This window comes from Danio rerio, chromosome 9, assembly GCF_049306965.1.
Source record: "Danio rerio strain Tuebingen ecotype United States chromosome 9, GRCz12tu, whole genome shotgun sequence".
Classification (NCBI taxonomy): domain Eukaryota; kingdom Metazoa; phylum Chordata; class Actinopteri; order Cypriniformes; family Danionidae; genus Danio; species Danio rerio.
In genome coordinates, this window is record NC_133184.1 from 12612284 (window position 1) to 12626779 (window position 14496).

The 14496-nt window shown below is 36.3% G+C and overlaps 2 protein-coding genes across 5 annotated transcripts in view; both read right to left on the minus strand.

The window, feature by feature from the left end:
- The window catches only part of LOC141376079 (uncharacterized), a 188459-nt gene that overhangs the window by 92436 nt on the left and 81527 nt on the right, over positions 1 to 14496 (minus strand). The window lies entirely within an intron of this gene.
- igf2bp2a (insulin-like growth factor 2 mRNA binding protein 2a) overlaps positions 2448 to 14496 on the minus strand; it is a 105536-nt gene continuing 93487 nt past the window's right edge. For 3 of the 4 annotated variants that reach the window (XM_009304504.5, XM_073911458.1, XM_073911456.1), the window contains exons 13-16: positions 12728 to 12802; positions 11608 to 11739; positions 8512 to 8625; positions 2448 to 4454 (exon numbers count right to left, since the gene is read on the minus strand). In XM_009304504.5, coding sequence (XP_009302779.2) covers positions 4359 to 4454; positions 8512 to 8625; positions 11608 to 11739; positions 12728 to 12802 — 417 coding nt within the window. In that variant the 3' untranslated portion in view covers positions 2448 to 4358. 4 annotated transcript variants of the gene reach the window in all.

Below are 14496 nucleotides of genomic sequence, written 5' to 3' on the forward strand. Positions count from 1 at the left end.
TATTTTTGAATCGTGTTTTGAATCTATGAATTGGATTTGTGCATTTTTGAATCGTGTTTTGAATCTATTAATTGGATTTGTTTATTTTTGAATCGTGTTTTGAATTTATGAATTGGATTTGTTTATTTTTGAATCCTGTTTTGGATCTATAAATTGGATGTGTGTATTTTTTAATCGTGTTTTGAATCTATGAATTTGATTTGTTTATTTTTTAATTGTGTTTTGAATCTATGAATTGGATTTGTTTATTTTTGAATCGTGTTTTGAATCGATGAATTGGATTTGTTTATTTTTGAATCGTGTTTTGAATCTATGAATTGTGTTTGTTTATTTTGAATCTATGAATTGGATTTGTTAATTTTGTAATCGTGTTTTAAATCTGTGAATTGGATTTGTGCATTTTTGAATTGTGTTTTGAATCTATTAATTGGATTTGTTTATTTTTGAATCGTTTTTTGAATCTATGAATTGGATTTGTGCATTTTTGAATTGTGTTTTGAATCTATGAATTGGATTTGTTTATTTTGTGAATCGTGTTTTGAATCTATGAATTGAAGTTGTGTATTTTTGAATCGTGTTTTAAATCTATGAATTGGATTTGTGCATTTTTGAATCGTGTTTTAAATCTATGAATTGGATTTGTGCATTTTTGAATCGTGTTTTGAATTTATGAATTGGATTTGTGCATTTTTAAATTGTGTTTTGAATCTATGAATTAAATTTGTTTATTTTTGAATTGTGTTTTAAATCTATAAATTGGATTTGTTTATTTTTGAATCGTGTGTTTTAAATCTACAAATTAGATTTGTGTATTTTTGATTTGTATTTTGAATCTATGAATTGCATTTGTGCATTTCAAGAGTTCACACTTAGCTCATGATTTATACATAGCTTGTTTGGCATGCTGTCCCGGGAGAGAGCCCTGAGCTCAAGGGATCCTCAAGCCCAGGGCTCCCCCCCTTTTGCAGGGCGAGTGGAGATTGAGCTCAGGTCTATCTCAAACTCCCCCGCTGCTGAGGCCAAGCCGAACTTCCTGAGAGTAAGACATTATAAAAAAGGTTTAGGCTTGTTTTATCTATAATATAGAGCACATTTGGATGGTGGGAGGAAACCGGGGAACCCGGGGGAAACCCACGCGGACACGGGGAGAACATGCAAACTCCACACAGATGGCACAATACCACAATACCAGATGGATCAGCGAGGACCCAACACCATTGGTATTCTTGCTGTGAGGCAACAGTGCTAGTCACTGGGCCACCGTGCCGCCCATTCTGGATAAAGGAGGAAGAAGGGGAGGAGGGGGGTTTCTTCCAGACGAAGATAGTTGTAGAAAGGAAATGAGGATATATATAGTGATTTGGGATCCTTTGATTGGAGGATCATAATTAGTTAATGTGGACCAGCTGGGTAAATCATGAGCACATGCTCCTCTCGAAATTAGTTTAAAACTAAACTTCACTTTGTAATCGTGTTTTGAATTTACGAATTGGATTTGTGAAATTTTGAATCCTGTTTTAAATCTACAAATTGGATTTGTGTATTTACAAATTGTGTTTTGAATTTTCAAATATGATTTTGTACATGTGAATTGTGTTATGGAGGTATGAATTATATTTTGTACATGTATTATTTTTGAGACTGATCTGGCTTCATATACTATCTGGTCGTCACTGTTGCACATGCATCTAACCATGTGATTGTTTAAAACCAAATAATGTCAGAACTATTGCTTTAAACAACACCCATGTCATCTTAGGTGAAATTATACTTCGACCCACAGGCTGAGAGCTGTAGTTTAACTTACATAGTTGCTGGAACTATGGTTTTAGAAATTACAAAATCACTGAACTGACCATAGTTGGCTAGCAATGGTTTTAAGAAACATCCCAGAGAGTGATTTCAATGATACAGGTTCTCTGTGCATTGAAATTTTTTTTCTTAGTTTTTCACATTTGCCTTGGTATGAACAGGTCTTAGGGCTCATTCATACAGAACACATTTTTCCCATTCAAATGTGCTACTTTTCCATTGTTTTTCAGTCAGTGCACTTGACGAACTTAAATGATCGTTATGTTTGCATCTTTAGGTGCGCCGCACACGAGCGCTGCTTTTTTTGGATGCAGTGTCAAATTTAAAAAATTTTACTTTTGCGCAAAGTACTCATCGGCATCAGATCCAAATCAGTTGACCCATCAGAAGAACTGGTGGGAGGGGCAAGTATTGCAAGTTTCTGTTTACAGTCACTCAATAGCTGTGTCCAGATACCCTTATGCTTGACACTGCACTTTAAAAAAAAAAACAACCCTGAGCAAAGACGCATTCTGTGTGAATAAGCCCTTACATATTTTACAAATGATGAGGTTGAAGAACCCAGCAACTTCACAAAGTTTAGAAAGCTTTAAGATCTGTTCCTCTTTGTTAGATAGACCTGAAGACAAGATCCGTTTTTTAACGTTTTGGATTTTTTAATTATTATTATTATTATTATTATCATCACCATTTAAAAGAAACCGTTTAAAACTTTCAGTTTACAAGGTATACAAAATGTGGGGTGGAACAAAAGGGAAACTAGGATTGGATTGAGGTACCCTGACGCCTGAGGTAGATCACAATACTGACATGCGCAGCGATCGCATTCTGATCAAAGTGTTGCGGCGATTCATTACTGTTCTTACTGTTAGTTTACTACCAATATTCATAGTCTACTTCCAACAAAATAAACACTTCCCTTCAGAGAAACATGGCAGTGTTCCAAAAAAAAGAGAGTTGTTTGTCTTTTAATAGCTCTCGTCACAAAATAGGAAACAAAAAATAGATTCATAAATATTTCTCTCTCTTTATATATATATCTATATACAGACACGCATACACACAAATGGAAGCTGTGCGTATTGGCATAAACCTTATGTCTGGAAGATGAGGCTTAGCTCTCGTTGGGCGAGGGAGCTGTCTGTGATGTCATAGACCGGTGACGTTTAAGGCCACAAGCTTCCATGGTCAAAAAAGAAGAAAAATTTTAAAAATAAAGCACAAAGGGACATCCTTGCCTGCACGTCCTGCTAAAAAAATTGCTCCGTTTCCCCACAAAGGAATAAAACAATACCATCTTGCTGACCAACTAGCTCACTGAACATGACAGGGTGGCGCGCTTTCTAAAAGGCTGCTTATTGTACATTCACAGCTGTCATGCCATTTAGAAAGCTCCCTGACAGAGATTTAAAGCCAAATGCGGTCATGTGTGTACCACAGGTGCCTCCTTGTCCTACATCAACCTGACTCTCCAATCACATTTTGAGTTGCCCGTCTTTTCAGCATAGATTAAGGCAGAGTTCTTGATGCACATTCCATTTCGCTTCTGCCCAAGCCAGTAAAGGTGCACTGTCTTTCAGACGCTGGTGCTTGCTTTGCTTTACATTGTTTTCATACCCCCTAAAACAAACAAGGGGGTGGTGACTTTTGAATTCAAAACTACTACATACCAAGCCCGTCTCGCAATGACTTTCGCCATGATAACATGGCAGAGGTAAAATTTACCAACTGCAAAAAACACTGGTGTAAAAAACGAAAATGAAAAGGGAGTGTAAGAGCTGAATAGAAGTACAAACGATAAAAGCTAAAAAAACGAAAGTAAGAAATGTTTCAACGGCATCCGACGCCACGCACAGGCCTAAGTAACAAAAATCTGTGGCGCTATATGTATCCCGAAATGCAGACTAAGATAAGAGTAAACGTTCTTCGTTAACATTTCCCAACGTTCACGTCCTATCGTCAAAAGAAATTAAAAATATGTGCACTACATGCTCGATGGCTTGTGCCAGAATCGAACTCCCGCTTCGTAAAACAGTATTTTGTTCTAGTGTATTGAATACTGCTGAGGATCATTGAAATCGCAATCTGAAAAAAACAAAAATCGGTTACCATCTGCTAGTGCACACCCACTTTACCTACCCAAGAAAACAGCAACACAACTCAGTCAAAATGCATCAGTGTACATGTGTTAATGGAGCTTCTCATCTGTGTTAACCCTAGATTAAGCCTAAATTAAGGAAGTTATAAAGAAAATTGTTAAATGGGGCGAGCGTGATTTCCCCCATTACCTGTTCTTCTCATACTCAGGGTTGTTTTTGAACAATTGTCTTCCTGGCGTTCCCTCTCCCCGTCCCTCCCTCCCCAAGCTGGCAGTGCATTCAGAGCCCTTCGGCCTGTGGCTCCTTCATCTCCCCTAGAAAGAAGTTCTTTGGTTTTGATCCCACGGCTGCTGGTCTGCCCGGCCGGTCCCCTGTGCCCGGTCTGGTCTGGTTCCAGTTGGGAGGGCTACATTCATTGGCAGGTGCCCGCTGGGGCTGCCCTGATGGTCACTTGGAGCGGGGTGTTGTGGGTGCGCCTTGCTGGTGCTTCTGCTCCTGTTGTTTCACCTGCTGGATGATCTCCCTGATTTTCCTCTGTGCAGTCTGTGGGACCAGATGAGACACACGTTTGTTGTGGTAAATGTTGGGCTTTGCTTTATATTCAACAGAAGAGTGCATGAAGACATTTTGATTTTGCCATTGACCAATAAAAGGTGATTGTACTTTCAGATAATTGAACAGTATTCCCAGTACAGTTCATGACAGAAAGTTGTGATCAAAGTTTGCTGTAGAGAGTGAGGCAGGCTGAGAGCCGTGAGAGTGTACAAGGTCAGTGGCAGGAGTGTTAACGACTGTCACTTTTGTGCACCACCTGTCTCAAGTCTCACTGAGGAGCTCTGGAAACTTAAAAGGACCAGGGGCCTCATGTATCAACACTGCCTACGCAAGATTTCACGCTCACATTTGGATTCACTAATGAAAAAACTAACGTGAGAATGTGCGTTGGTTCACGCTAACTTCATGTCTGGTGTACGTCCATTTCTTGTGTGTGTTTGTTTTATTTCCATTGGCGACTCTTAGAGGCAATAGTGCAAGTCAAATTGCACACTACAAAGTATATTTGAGCCGTGCAATGGCAGCTGTATGGGACGGAATCATCCGCATGTCTAGCAGGTATATAAGGTTTCCATACCATGCAGTTGACCAGCCAAATATTCAAGCGACATTTGCAGCAATCGTCGGTTTTCCCACTGTAATCGGAGCCTTCGACTGCACGCACATTACTATAAAGGCACCATCTGAAGACAAATTTGCATACGTGAATCGGAAACATTTAGACACTACAAAACAATAGATACTACAAAATGTTACACCTTTTTAATTCACTCACGGTGTGATGTTCAGACCCCACTGCGTTAACTGCGTCAGCTAAACTCTCCCACTTTTTTTTCTTTTATTAATTCTGGATGACAAACTTGCAAATAACACTGTTTTTCTCCGGTCTACATCCGATAGGAGCACCTCCAATTCACATTCCATTCAAAGTTTCTCTACTTGCTTGCTTGCTTTTGCCATTGCTTTTTTACTTGGTTTTTCATTACCATATTTATTAGGGGGAGGAGGCAGGGAGGGTTTTTGTGCTCGTGCACGTGCGCTTAGTGTCACGTTAAAGAAAATATGCGTGGGATTCCGCGTACACAGTGTTTCATACATCTGAATTTTTTACTGCATACACACATTTACAGCTTTGTGCGTACACAATGTTTTAGTATGAATTCAATGCAAGTCTTCGTACATGAGGCCCCAGGCCTGGACACTTGTCACCTATCATACACTCGGTGCAATGGGGCGCAAAGGCGCGACGCAATTTTTGTTTGCTAGTTTCAGCTTGGCGCAAGAGTCGTTTTGACGTTTTACGCCAAGCTGTTTGAATAGCAAATACATTTGCGCCATTATGTGCGCCCATAGGCATTCTGGTCTAAAAAAGGAGGCGTGTTGAGGCACATTTGGCACGTTGCTGTTTTGGGAAACTATAATGGACTGTTCTATAGACCAGAACAAAGCCGGTCTATTGTCCAGCTCAGAGCGTGTTAGTTGTGCGCCTCGCTTACACACTGCTTAATACAGACAGGATGTAGAACAATATGCAAATATTTTTACATATGAAAACTAATTAAAACATTAAGGATATATATAGGATATAATAAGGATATATATATAGGATATAAATATAAAGAATCAAAATATTACAAAACTTATTTCATATTATTTTCTAGTCTACATAAATATAAAAACCATACTTTCATGCCTTCTTCATCTCGGGGGGCTTTTTCAGTTTATTCATAACAATTTGCTTTTGTATAATGTTATTATAATTAGCAATATTATTTAGCAATATTATTTATTGCATATGCATATTTATATTTGTTTTATTAAAAACAAGCTGAGATTTGCCCACCTGTCAGGTTTTAGACCGGATGGGGCACAGCATGTGTATTTGGATATAACTCCGTTTTTTGACCACACTTTGTTATTATTGTTCATTTATTTGTTTGCTGGAAATTAGAACTGAATTTAGAAATAGTTTTGAAACAGATCTTTGCACTCAACAATGAAATTAATTAATTTATTAATAAATTAACTAATTAATTAGGCTAATGGATGTGTGTGTAAAAGAATTTTCCCTATCTACGAGAGTGAAAGTGAAAGTAAATATTGAAGAGGTTCATCTCTCATTCTCGTGCTGCAGATGCTTTGTTTAACTGTTTTCTCTCTAGTGAAATTTTCAGTTTTTCCACTTACAAAGTCTGTCATGTAAATAGCAAATGCGCTATGGCGTGGCACCTGGCTTTTAAAGGGAATAGGAGATCAGACACTGATTGGTTTATTTTCAAAACACACCCTTAACACATTATGAGAATAAGCTCAACCCTTTTAGACCATGCACCACGGCGCAAAGTCGATTTTTCCTTCCTTAAAATAGTAAAAGTGGATTCTAACACGTCCTTAATGCTTTTGCGCCCTGCGCTTTGCACATGGATTGTCAAAATAGAGGTCTTTATGTTTGTTTGTTTTGTGTAATGTTTGTTTTGCTTTTAGTGTAGTGGTAGTCACAGTGAGGGGCTGCTGCCACCTGTTTGTTTTGATTATTTACATTATTAAAATTTAAAGTTGGTCAGTTCTCCGGCTCCTTTTTATTCAAATCAAATATTGTGGCTTTTGCACATCATTTCAAATGTAGCCATGCACTTATATAGAGGACGTGGCACACTTTCCACACATTAAGGCTGCATTTACACTGCATGGTTTAAGTGGCCCAATTTTGATGTTTTTCTCCCATGTGGCAAAGATCGGATATGGCCCTAAAAAATCACATGAATAAAGATTTACTCAAATCAGATTCAGGCCTTGTTCATATATAGAAATTTATCTGGTATGAATCAGATTAGTGCCCTCATGTCCATGGTGTAAGCAACTAGATCGGATTTTCATCTGTCAATGCAAGTCATGCAACATTAAAAACCATAGTGATTAAGGTAACCTCTGACTCTTAGTCCCAAACCTTAAATTTCATTCATAAGGATTAAAAAAGTTTTAATTTTGTCATCTAGCACAAGTATTTAAGCATGTTATTGAGAGAGAGAGAGAGAGAGAGAGAGAGAGCAATATCCGCCATGTAACCAATATAAACTAATATAAAATTGTAGCAAACGTCACATGCATAAATCCCACCACGGACATTACAATAAGATGCCTACGGGTTTAAAAAGGCCTAAATTAAAAGAAGATGTCAAAATGAGAACTTTTCTGTCATAAACTGTAGTGAAACAACTTGTCAAAAATAATTAAGAAAAAAAAATTAAACCCTGTAAACACTTTCAAAGCAGGAATGGAGAAAAGAGTGCTCTTTTATTATCAGCTGTGAGTCAGTGCCAGCTTTTTGTTTTTCCTGCTCATAGCGCCTTTGCTGTGTGCTGTTTAAATACAGACAATCAGATACGAGTCACTTTTAAAAGATGAAGAAAGCAGGTCAGCAAAAAAATAGGTTACAGTCACAAAATCAGAATTGACCATCAAGATCTGCAGAGTAAAAGCAGCCTTAGACGTGACAGGTAAACGGTCTAGTAAACAACAATGGAGGACATACTGCAGATCATGAAGAAGAAGATGGCAATCTGTGTGCATAGTTCTTTGATGTGCACCATCAATGGATTATTACGGTGTTGTGTATCAATGTGTATTTAAAAATGTGTTGTGTTTTCTTGTCTTGTTACAAGTTCTGGTGACGATTCTCAGTAAACCAAGTCTAACTCCACACTTTTGGTAATGTACTGTTGTGCTAGATAAAAATAAAAAAAGGGGTATGATCCAGTTTGCTATTTTGGTACCTTTCCCAGTGGTAATAAACATAAATGCAGAGTGTATTGTACTGTATCATACTGCACCACTCATTATTATTATAATGTAATCCTTGTAAAAGAATGTTTACAAGAAGGTGTCTGGTGCATATATAGAGTAGAGTGTCTCCTACATGTAAATTACTGGTTAGGAAAAAACACATATTAACAAAAATAAAATGCTTTTTATTGCACTGGTTTGAGACCCTGTATTCCATGGCTTTAGAATCAGGATCTGTAGTGGTGAGTCATGTATAGTTTACCTGGCTGGCAAAGAAATGTCCACTGATTTTGACAAACACTTCATCATTCTCGTCTGGGGTTTGGTCCCGTGGCACTATGACCTCTGCACTGGTTAAGTTCTGCAGCTCGTTCACCTGAAAGATGTTCAGAGAAACAAGATGAACACGTCAGTACCTACTCATAATGTCAACCGGGTCAAAATGTGCAAATGCAGACTCGCACAAGAACAAACAGCACATTTGCAGCTGCTCATCGGTACATGACCTCAACACCAAGCAACATCTCGCTACTCCACATATGATCCAAAAACAAGCTCTTCTTTTTGGAAACAAAACATCCAGTTCCTAAAAACACATAATAACCCTGACTGAAACAGGTCACACTGATTTGGATTGACCTTTCCTGTTCAAAGTCTTAGAAAGTTATTTAGCATAAACAAACTTTATGTTTTATTTTTTTTTTTACGTTTAAAACACTTACAAAAAGCTTTAATAGACCAATAATAGATGCATAACAACATTTTGATAAAGCACTTTACTTTAAAATATTAATAATATTATAATACTAAGCCTTCAAGCATAATAAATTTTAGTTGTTGTTTTTTTACTTTTAAATGGCTAAAAAAGGCTTTCAAGGACTAGAAAGCCATAATAAAGTTCTGCCAATCCTTTCACAGGTATTTTAGTCCTAAAAAATAAACTTGCTGATCAAAGTATGGAAAAATGAATAAGGTACAGTTGAAGTCAGAATTATTAGATCCCCTTTGATTTTTTTTAATAATGTTTCCCAAATGATGTTTAACAGAGCAAGGAAATGTTCGCAGTATGTCTGATAATATTTTTTCTTCTGGAGAAAGTCTTATTTGTTTCATTTCGGCAAGAATAAAAGCAGTTTTAAATTTTTTAAACACCATTTTAGGGTCAACATTATTAGTCCCTTTAAGCAATTTTTTCGATAGTCAACAGAACAAACCATCATTATACAATAACTTGCCTAATTACCCTAACATGCCTAGTTAACCTAATTAACCTAGTTAAGCCTTTAAATGTCACTTTAAGCCAGGGGTCACCAACCTTTTGGAAACTGAGAGCTACTTCTTGGGTATTGTTTAATGTGAAGGGCTACCAGTTTGATACACACTTCCTAATGACAAATTTGCTCAATTATTATTAATAGTTAATGATATTCATCTATGTGAAGACACTGATTATATTAATGATTGATTGGAAACAGATAAATATCAATATGCAACACTTCATTTGTCTGAAATTGTTTTTAAAGTTTTTTTTTAATATATAACTTAAAGTCATTTTCAATTTTACACCAATGCAAGTGTGATTTAAAAAGAATAGCTACAAAAAATATTAGATGCAGCGGTATGTGGTCCTATGGTAAGCTAATTTTATAACAGGCCCACGGGCAACTCATGTGATCCTCGCAGGCTCCATGTTGGTGACCCCTGCTTTAAGCTGTATAGAAGTGTCTTGAAAAATATCTAGTCAAATATAATTTTCTGTCATCATGGCAAAGATAAAATAAATCAGTTATTAGAAATGAGTTATTGAAACTATAATGTTTAGAAATGCGTTGAAAAAAATTTCTGCGTTAAACAGAAATTGGAGAAAAAAAATAAACAGGGGGGCTAATAATTCTGACTTAACTGTACATACACAGGGTTACTGCTGTATTCACCAAGCCAAACTTAAGACTTTTTAAGACCTTTATAAGACTATTGGGAATTAAAGTTCACACTTATGCATGACTAAACGCTAAGAAGTTTTCTCTAATGTCCTACTTGGTCCAATGGAAAATATTTTTACTTGCCTCATCAACATCAAGTTCATAGCCACTAATTTCAAAGAATGCATCAAAACAAACAACCCCTAGTTGTATAAATGCTTTTTTTCCAACTTATTATTTTCTTAAAACTATAATAAACAATGTATGAACAACAGTCTGTCCAGACGTTTTGTTAAAAGTTTTATTGAGATGTGTTGTTGGTGAATGGATGTGTCAGCCCAATTGTGTAGCTTTACATGGAGATCAAAAAATTAAGACACATCTAAAATTATTTAAGACCTACAAGACAATATTTTAGTGAAATTGAAACTTTTTAAGGCCTAAAATATAGTTTTTTAACTATGAGACATTGTAAGACTTTAAGACCTTGTGGATGCATACATTAAAACAACGATTATCAAAATCAATAACAGCATTTCCATAATTTGTTCAGGTGGCATGTGTGAGCACCAAGGAACTCTTCACACCACATTAACGTAGATTAATTACAGATGTTTCCATTATTTAACAATGAAGGATTTATTGTTTTTGAGAAACCCATTTTATGAATGCTTTATGAATACTTAGAATCATTATTTACTGTTGCAAACACATTTGACTGGATTCATAATGGTGCATAATGAAAGGAATATTGACAATGTAATAAGAAAACAGTTGTTCTGGATCTGCAACACAACATCTTGTTAGAAAGCTCTAAACTATTTTTTTTAATATATTTAAAACTTAGAGTACGTCTGACATTAGAAACTAAATCTAACTCTAAATCTATCTATAAAACGAAAACATTAATGAATAAATAAATATACCACATTGTTCACTCCTGGTTATTGTTGTTCCAAAACACTGAACATCTAATGCTAAGCCTCATTTCTGTTGATGTGGATGACAGTAAATACAGATGTAAACAAAGTCTAAAATGTTTTTTGCTTCTACATATAATTATTACCTTAAAGAGATAGTTGACCCAAAAATGTACATTTACTCACTGTTTACTGACCCTTAGGAGATTTCAAACCATAATGACTTTCTTTATTCTGTTCAACAAAAAAGAAGATTTTTGAAGAGGGTAAGAAACCGATTACCAATGACTTACGCAGAATGAAAACCAAATATTATAGAAGTCAATACTTACCAGTTTTGTTTCAAAAGTACTTATTTTATGTTCAACAAAAAAATTCAACTCATAAAGTTTGACAAATGAAGGGTGAGTAAATGACAGAATTTTGAGTGAACTACCCCTTTATTTCAGAGTAATCATCCTACTAGGTTGGCACTTCACTGGTTGTTTCTACTTCTATAATCCAGCAGATTCTCACCGTTTTCCCTCCTTTCCCTATAACCCTCCCAGCTGCTGAAGATGGCACTTTTATATGCGTCTCCAGCTTTACTTCTTCTTTTGCAGTAAAGAAGTTCTCCTCTTTCAGTTTTCCAAATATCCTGCCCTGCGCCTGAAACACAAAAGCAGAGACAATCTTCATGACAGGGTACAACATGGCATAAGACCTATACATTTCTCTTCACTCACACTCTATTCAATTTAAATATGTCTTTAATGGTCAAACACTTAGAGGTCATGGGGGAAAAAAACCCATTCCATTTCACTCAAATTGAATTTAAAGTCAATGTAATATCAAAATTTACTCCTTTTATTTTTATTTGTAAATAGTAGTGCTTTTTATAAACAATGTATTTGTGCACTTTATTATTTTGTAAAAAAAAAATAATAATAATAATAATAATTTGCCTTCTTTTGAAAATCTTTCATCAAATATCATCCTTTAAAATAATTTGCTTATCAAAAAAAAAAATAATAATAAATATAATAATAGTAATATATTATTTTCTTTGCTAATGTTCCCATTTAGTTATGACACATTATTTCAACTTTCCCATTGGTATACTATGTAAACACATGCTTGATGGCCACATTGAGATGCAGTGTCAAGTAAAAAAATAAATAAAATCTACTTTTACAAGCAGCAACGCTCATCAATGTCAGTTCCAAAGCAGTGGACGAATCAGAAGAAACTTAAAGGTGAGACAAGTGTTAGGAGCTTCTGTTTACAGGCACTAAGCGGCTGTGTCCAGATATACCCAGGCACTCTGTTCCACATTTTTAAAACACTTCGTCTCACATTTTTAGATGCAAAGACGAATTCTGTGTCACTGGTCCTTAAACAATCTGAATCAAGTAACATTTAAAAAATGTTGAATGAACAACAACATTCCAGAACACTTCATTAAACGTTTAATAACATCTTTGTCCTAATATTTTTAGAACATTAATGAATGCTAAATGCTTCAAGTCTGATTAAACATTCTATTAACGTAACAAGAGCATGTGCTCATTACTTTGATTCTTTAATACAACATACAACTTGGCAGCTAGGAAATGTTCTCAGATCTTCTAGCAGGGTTTTTTCAAAGTTCCTTTACCTTAAACTGAGCTTCTGGTGGGCCAGTGATGATGACCATCCTCTGAGTGACATCAGGACTCTCTGCCGGAGCGATCTGAACACGAACAACAGCGAAACATCATTTTGAGAAAAAGGTTTGTTATTTAAACAATATCTCTTTCATTTCTAGCGCTGCACATGAAGTGTGCACTGTGATATGTTGTTCATTTTTAGAAACATCAACAAATCTATATACACTAAATTTAATTAAAAAATCGGGACAGGATTCATAACAGCTATTTTCTCTTGAAGTTACATTACATAGCCACAAGAGGGCTCTGTGCTCAATCAAACCAAATGCAATGAAATGTGACTCTGGGGTAGAGATGCGCGGATGGGCTATTATTTAATCCGCAACCGCATCACAAAACTCATCATCTGTCCGCCATCCATCCGCACTAACATTTATGACCAAATTTTAATACCGCACCCGCCCGTCATCTGCTGACTGAGCTCTTTATTTGAATGGCATATTCCTTTTTATTATTAAATAAATGTTTCTTTATTGATTATTAGCAAATAGAGGTTGACTTTAATGACATGCAGTTAATCTAAACGTGCAAGTTAAATCCAGCATTAATTGACGCTTTGAAGTGACGCTAAACAATACGAGGACGTGTCTTTTCACGTGATTCGATTCCTCGGTCCTTGAGTCTTTTCCTTGCGTCCTTCCCTCGCATCCTATAGGGGTGGAAAGACGAGGAAAGAAAGCAAAGAAAGGAAACGAGGATACACAAATAAGAAATACCACTATAAAGCTCTCAGAATATCAGCAGTGAACTCCGTCTCCAATTGGCGCACAGGGACAAAAATAAATAAATAGCCTAAATTAAACGCACTGTACTGTACAATCATTGTGGACACATCATTTCAACATTCAGACGAGAGCGCCTGGCCTCTAATGCGCCCTGCTGCACTGAAGGAGCGCTCGCTCGCAGCACTTGTTGCTGGAATGCATAGAATTCTCTTGGCAAGGTGCTGTACACGTGGGAATGACTGCCTTGTTTCTCCCAAAGGAAAGTAGATTTTCCTCTGCTGATCTGTCTATACGGAAGTTTGTAGATGAAGACTTCTGTACTTCATCCAGAATTAGTGTATCCGATTCCTAATCTCATTCTGTGAAGTCAGTCCTAGGCTTTTTCGTTGGTGCGCCAGCTATGTGTACAAAAACAGTACAACCGCCCACCACCCGCCCGAATTTAATTAAAATATTATTTTTCGTCACGTCATCCGCCCGATCCGCGGTTTATCCGCGGATTCCGCGGTTTATCCGCGGATTCCGCGGCTGTAACCGCCATTCGCGCATCTCTACTCTGGGGTACAAAACCTTCAATTGTTGCAAGGGATTATTTTAGCTAATAGTCAAAAATACAAAGTATGAGTCAAAATTATAGATTTTATGCCAAAAAATGTTGAGTAAAAATCATGTTCCATGAAGATTTTATTTGTAAATTTCCTACCGTAAATATGTATATAAAAAGTACATTTTTTGACTAGTAATATGCATTGCTAGAGCTTTTCAAGTAGATGTATCTCACCCGAATATTGTCCAATCCTCACAAACCCCACATCAATAGAATGCTTTTTTATTCAGATTTCAGATGATGTATAAATCTTAATAAAAAAATAAATAAAAATGACACTTATAACTAGGCCCATGGTCGCATATTTTACAAAATTTCTGCTTTTAAGACTACCGTAACATGCTGATTTTTTTTATTTGACTTCACAGGACATACAAATGCAGTT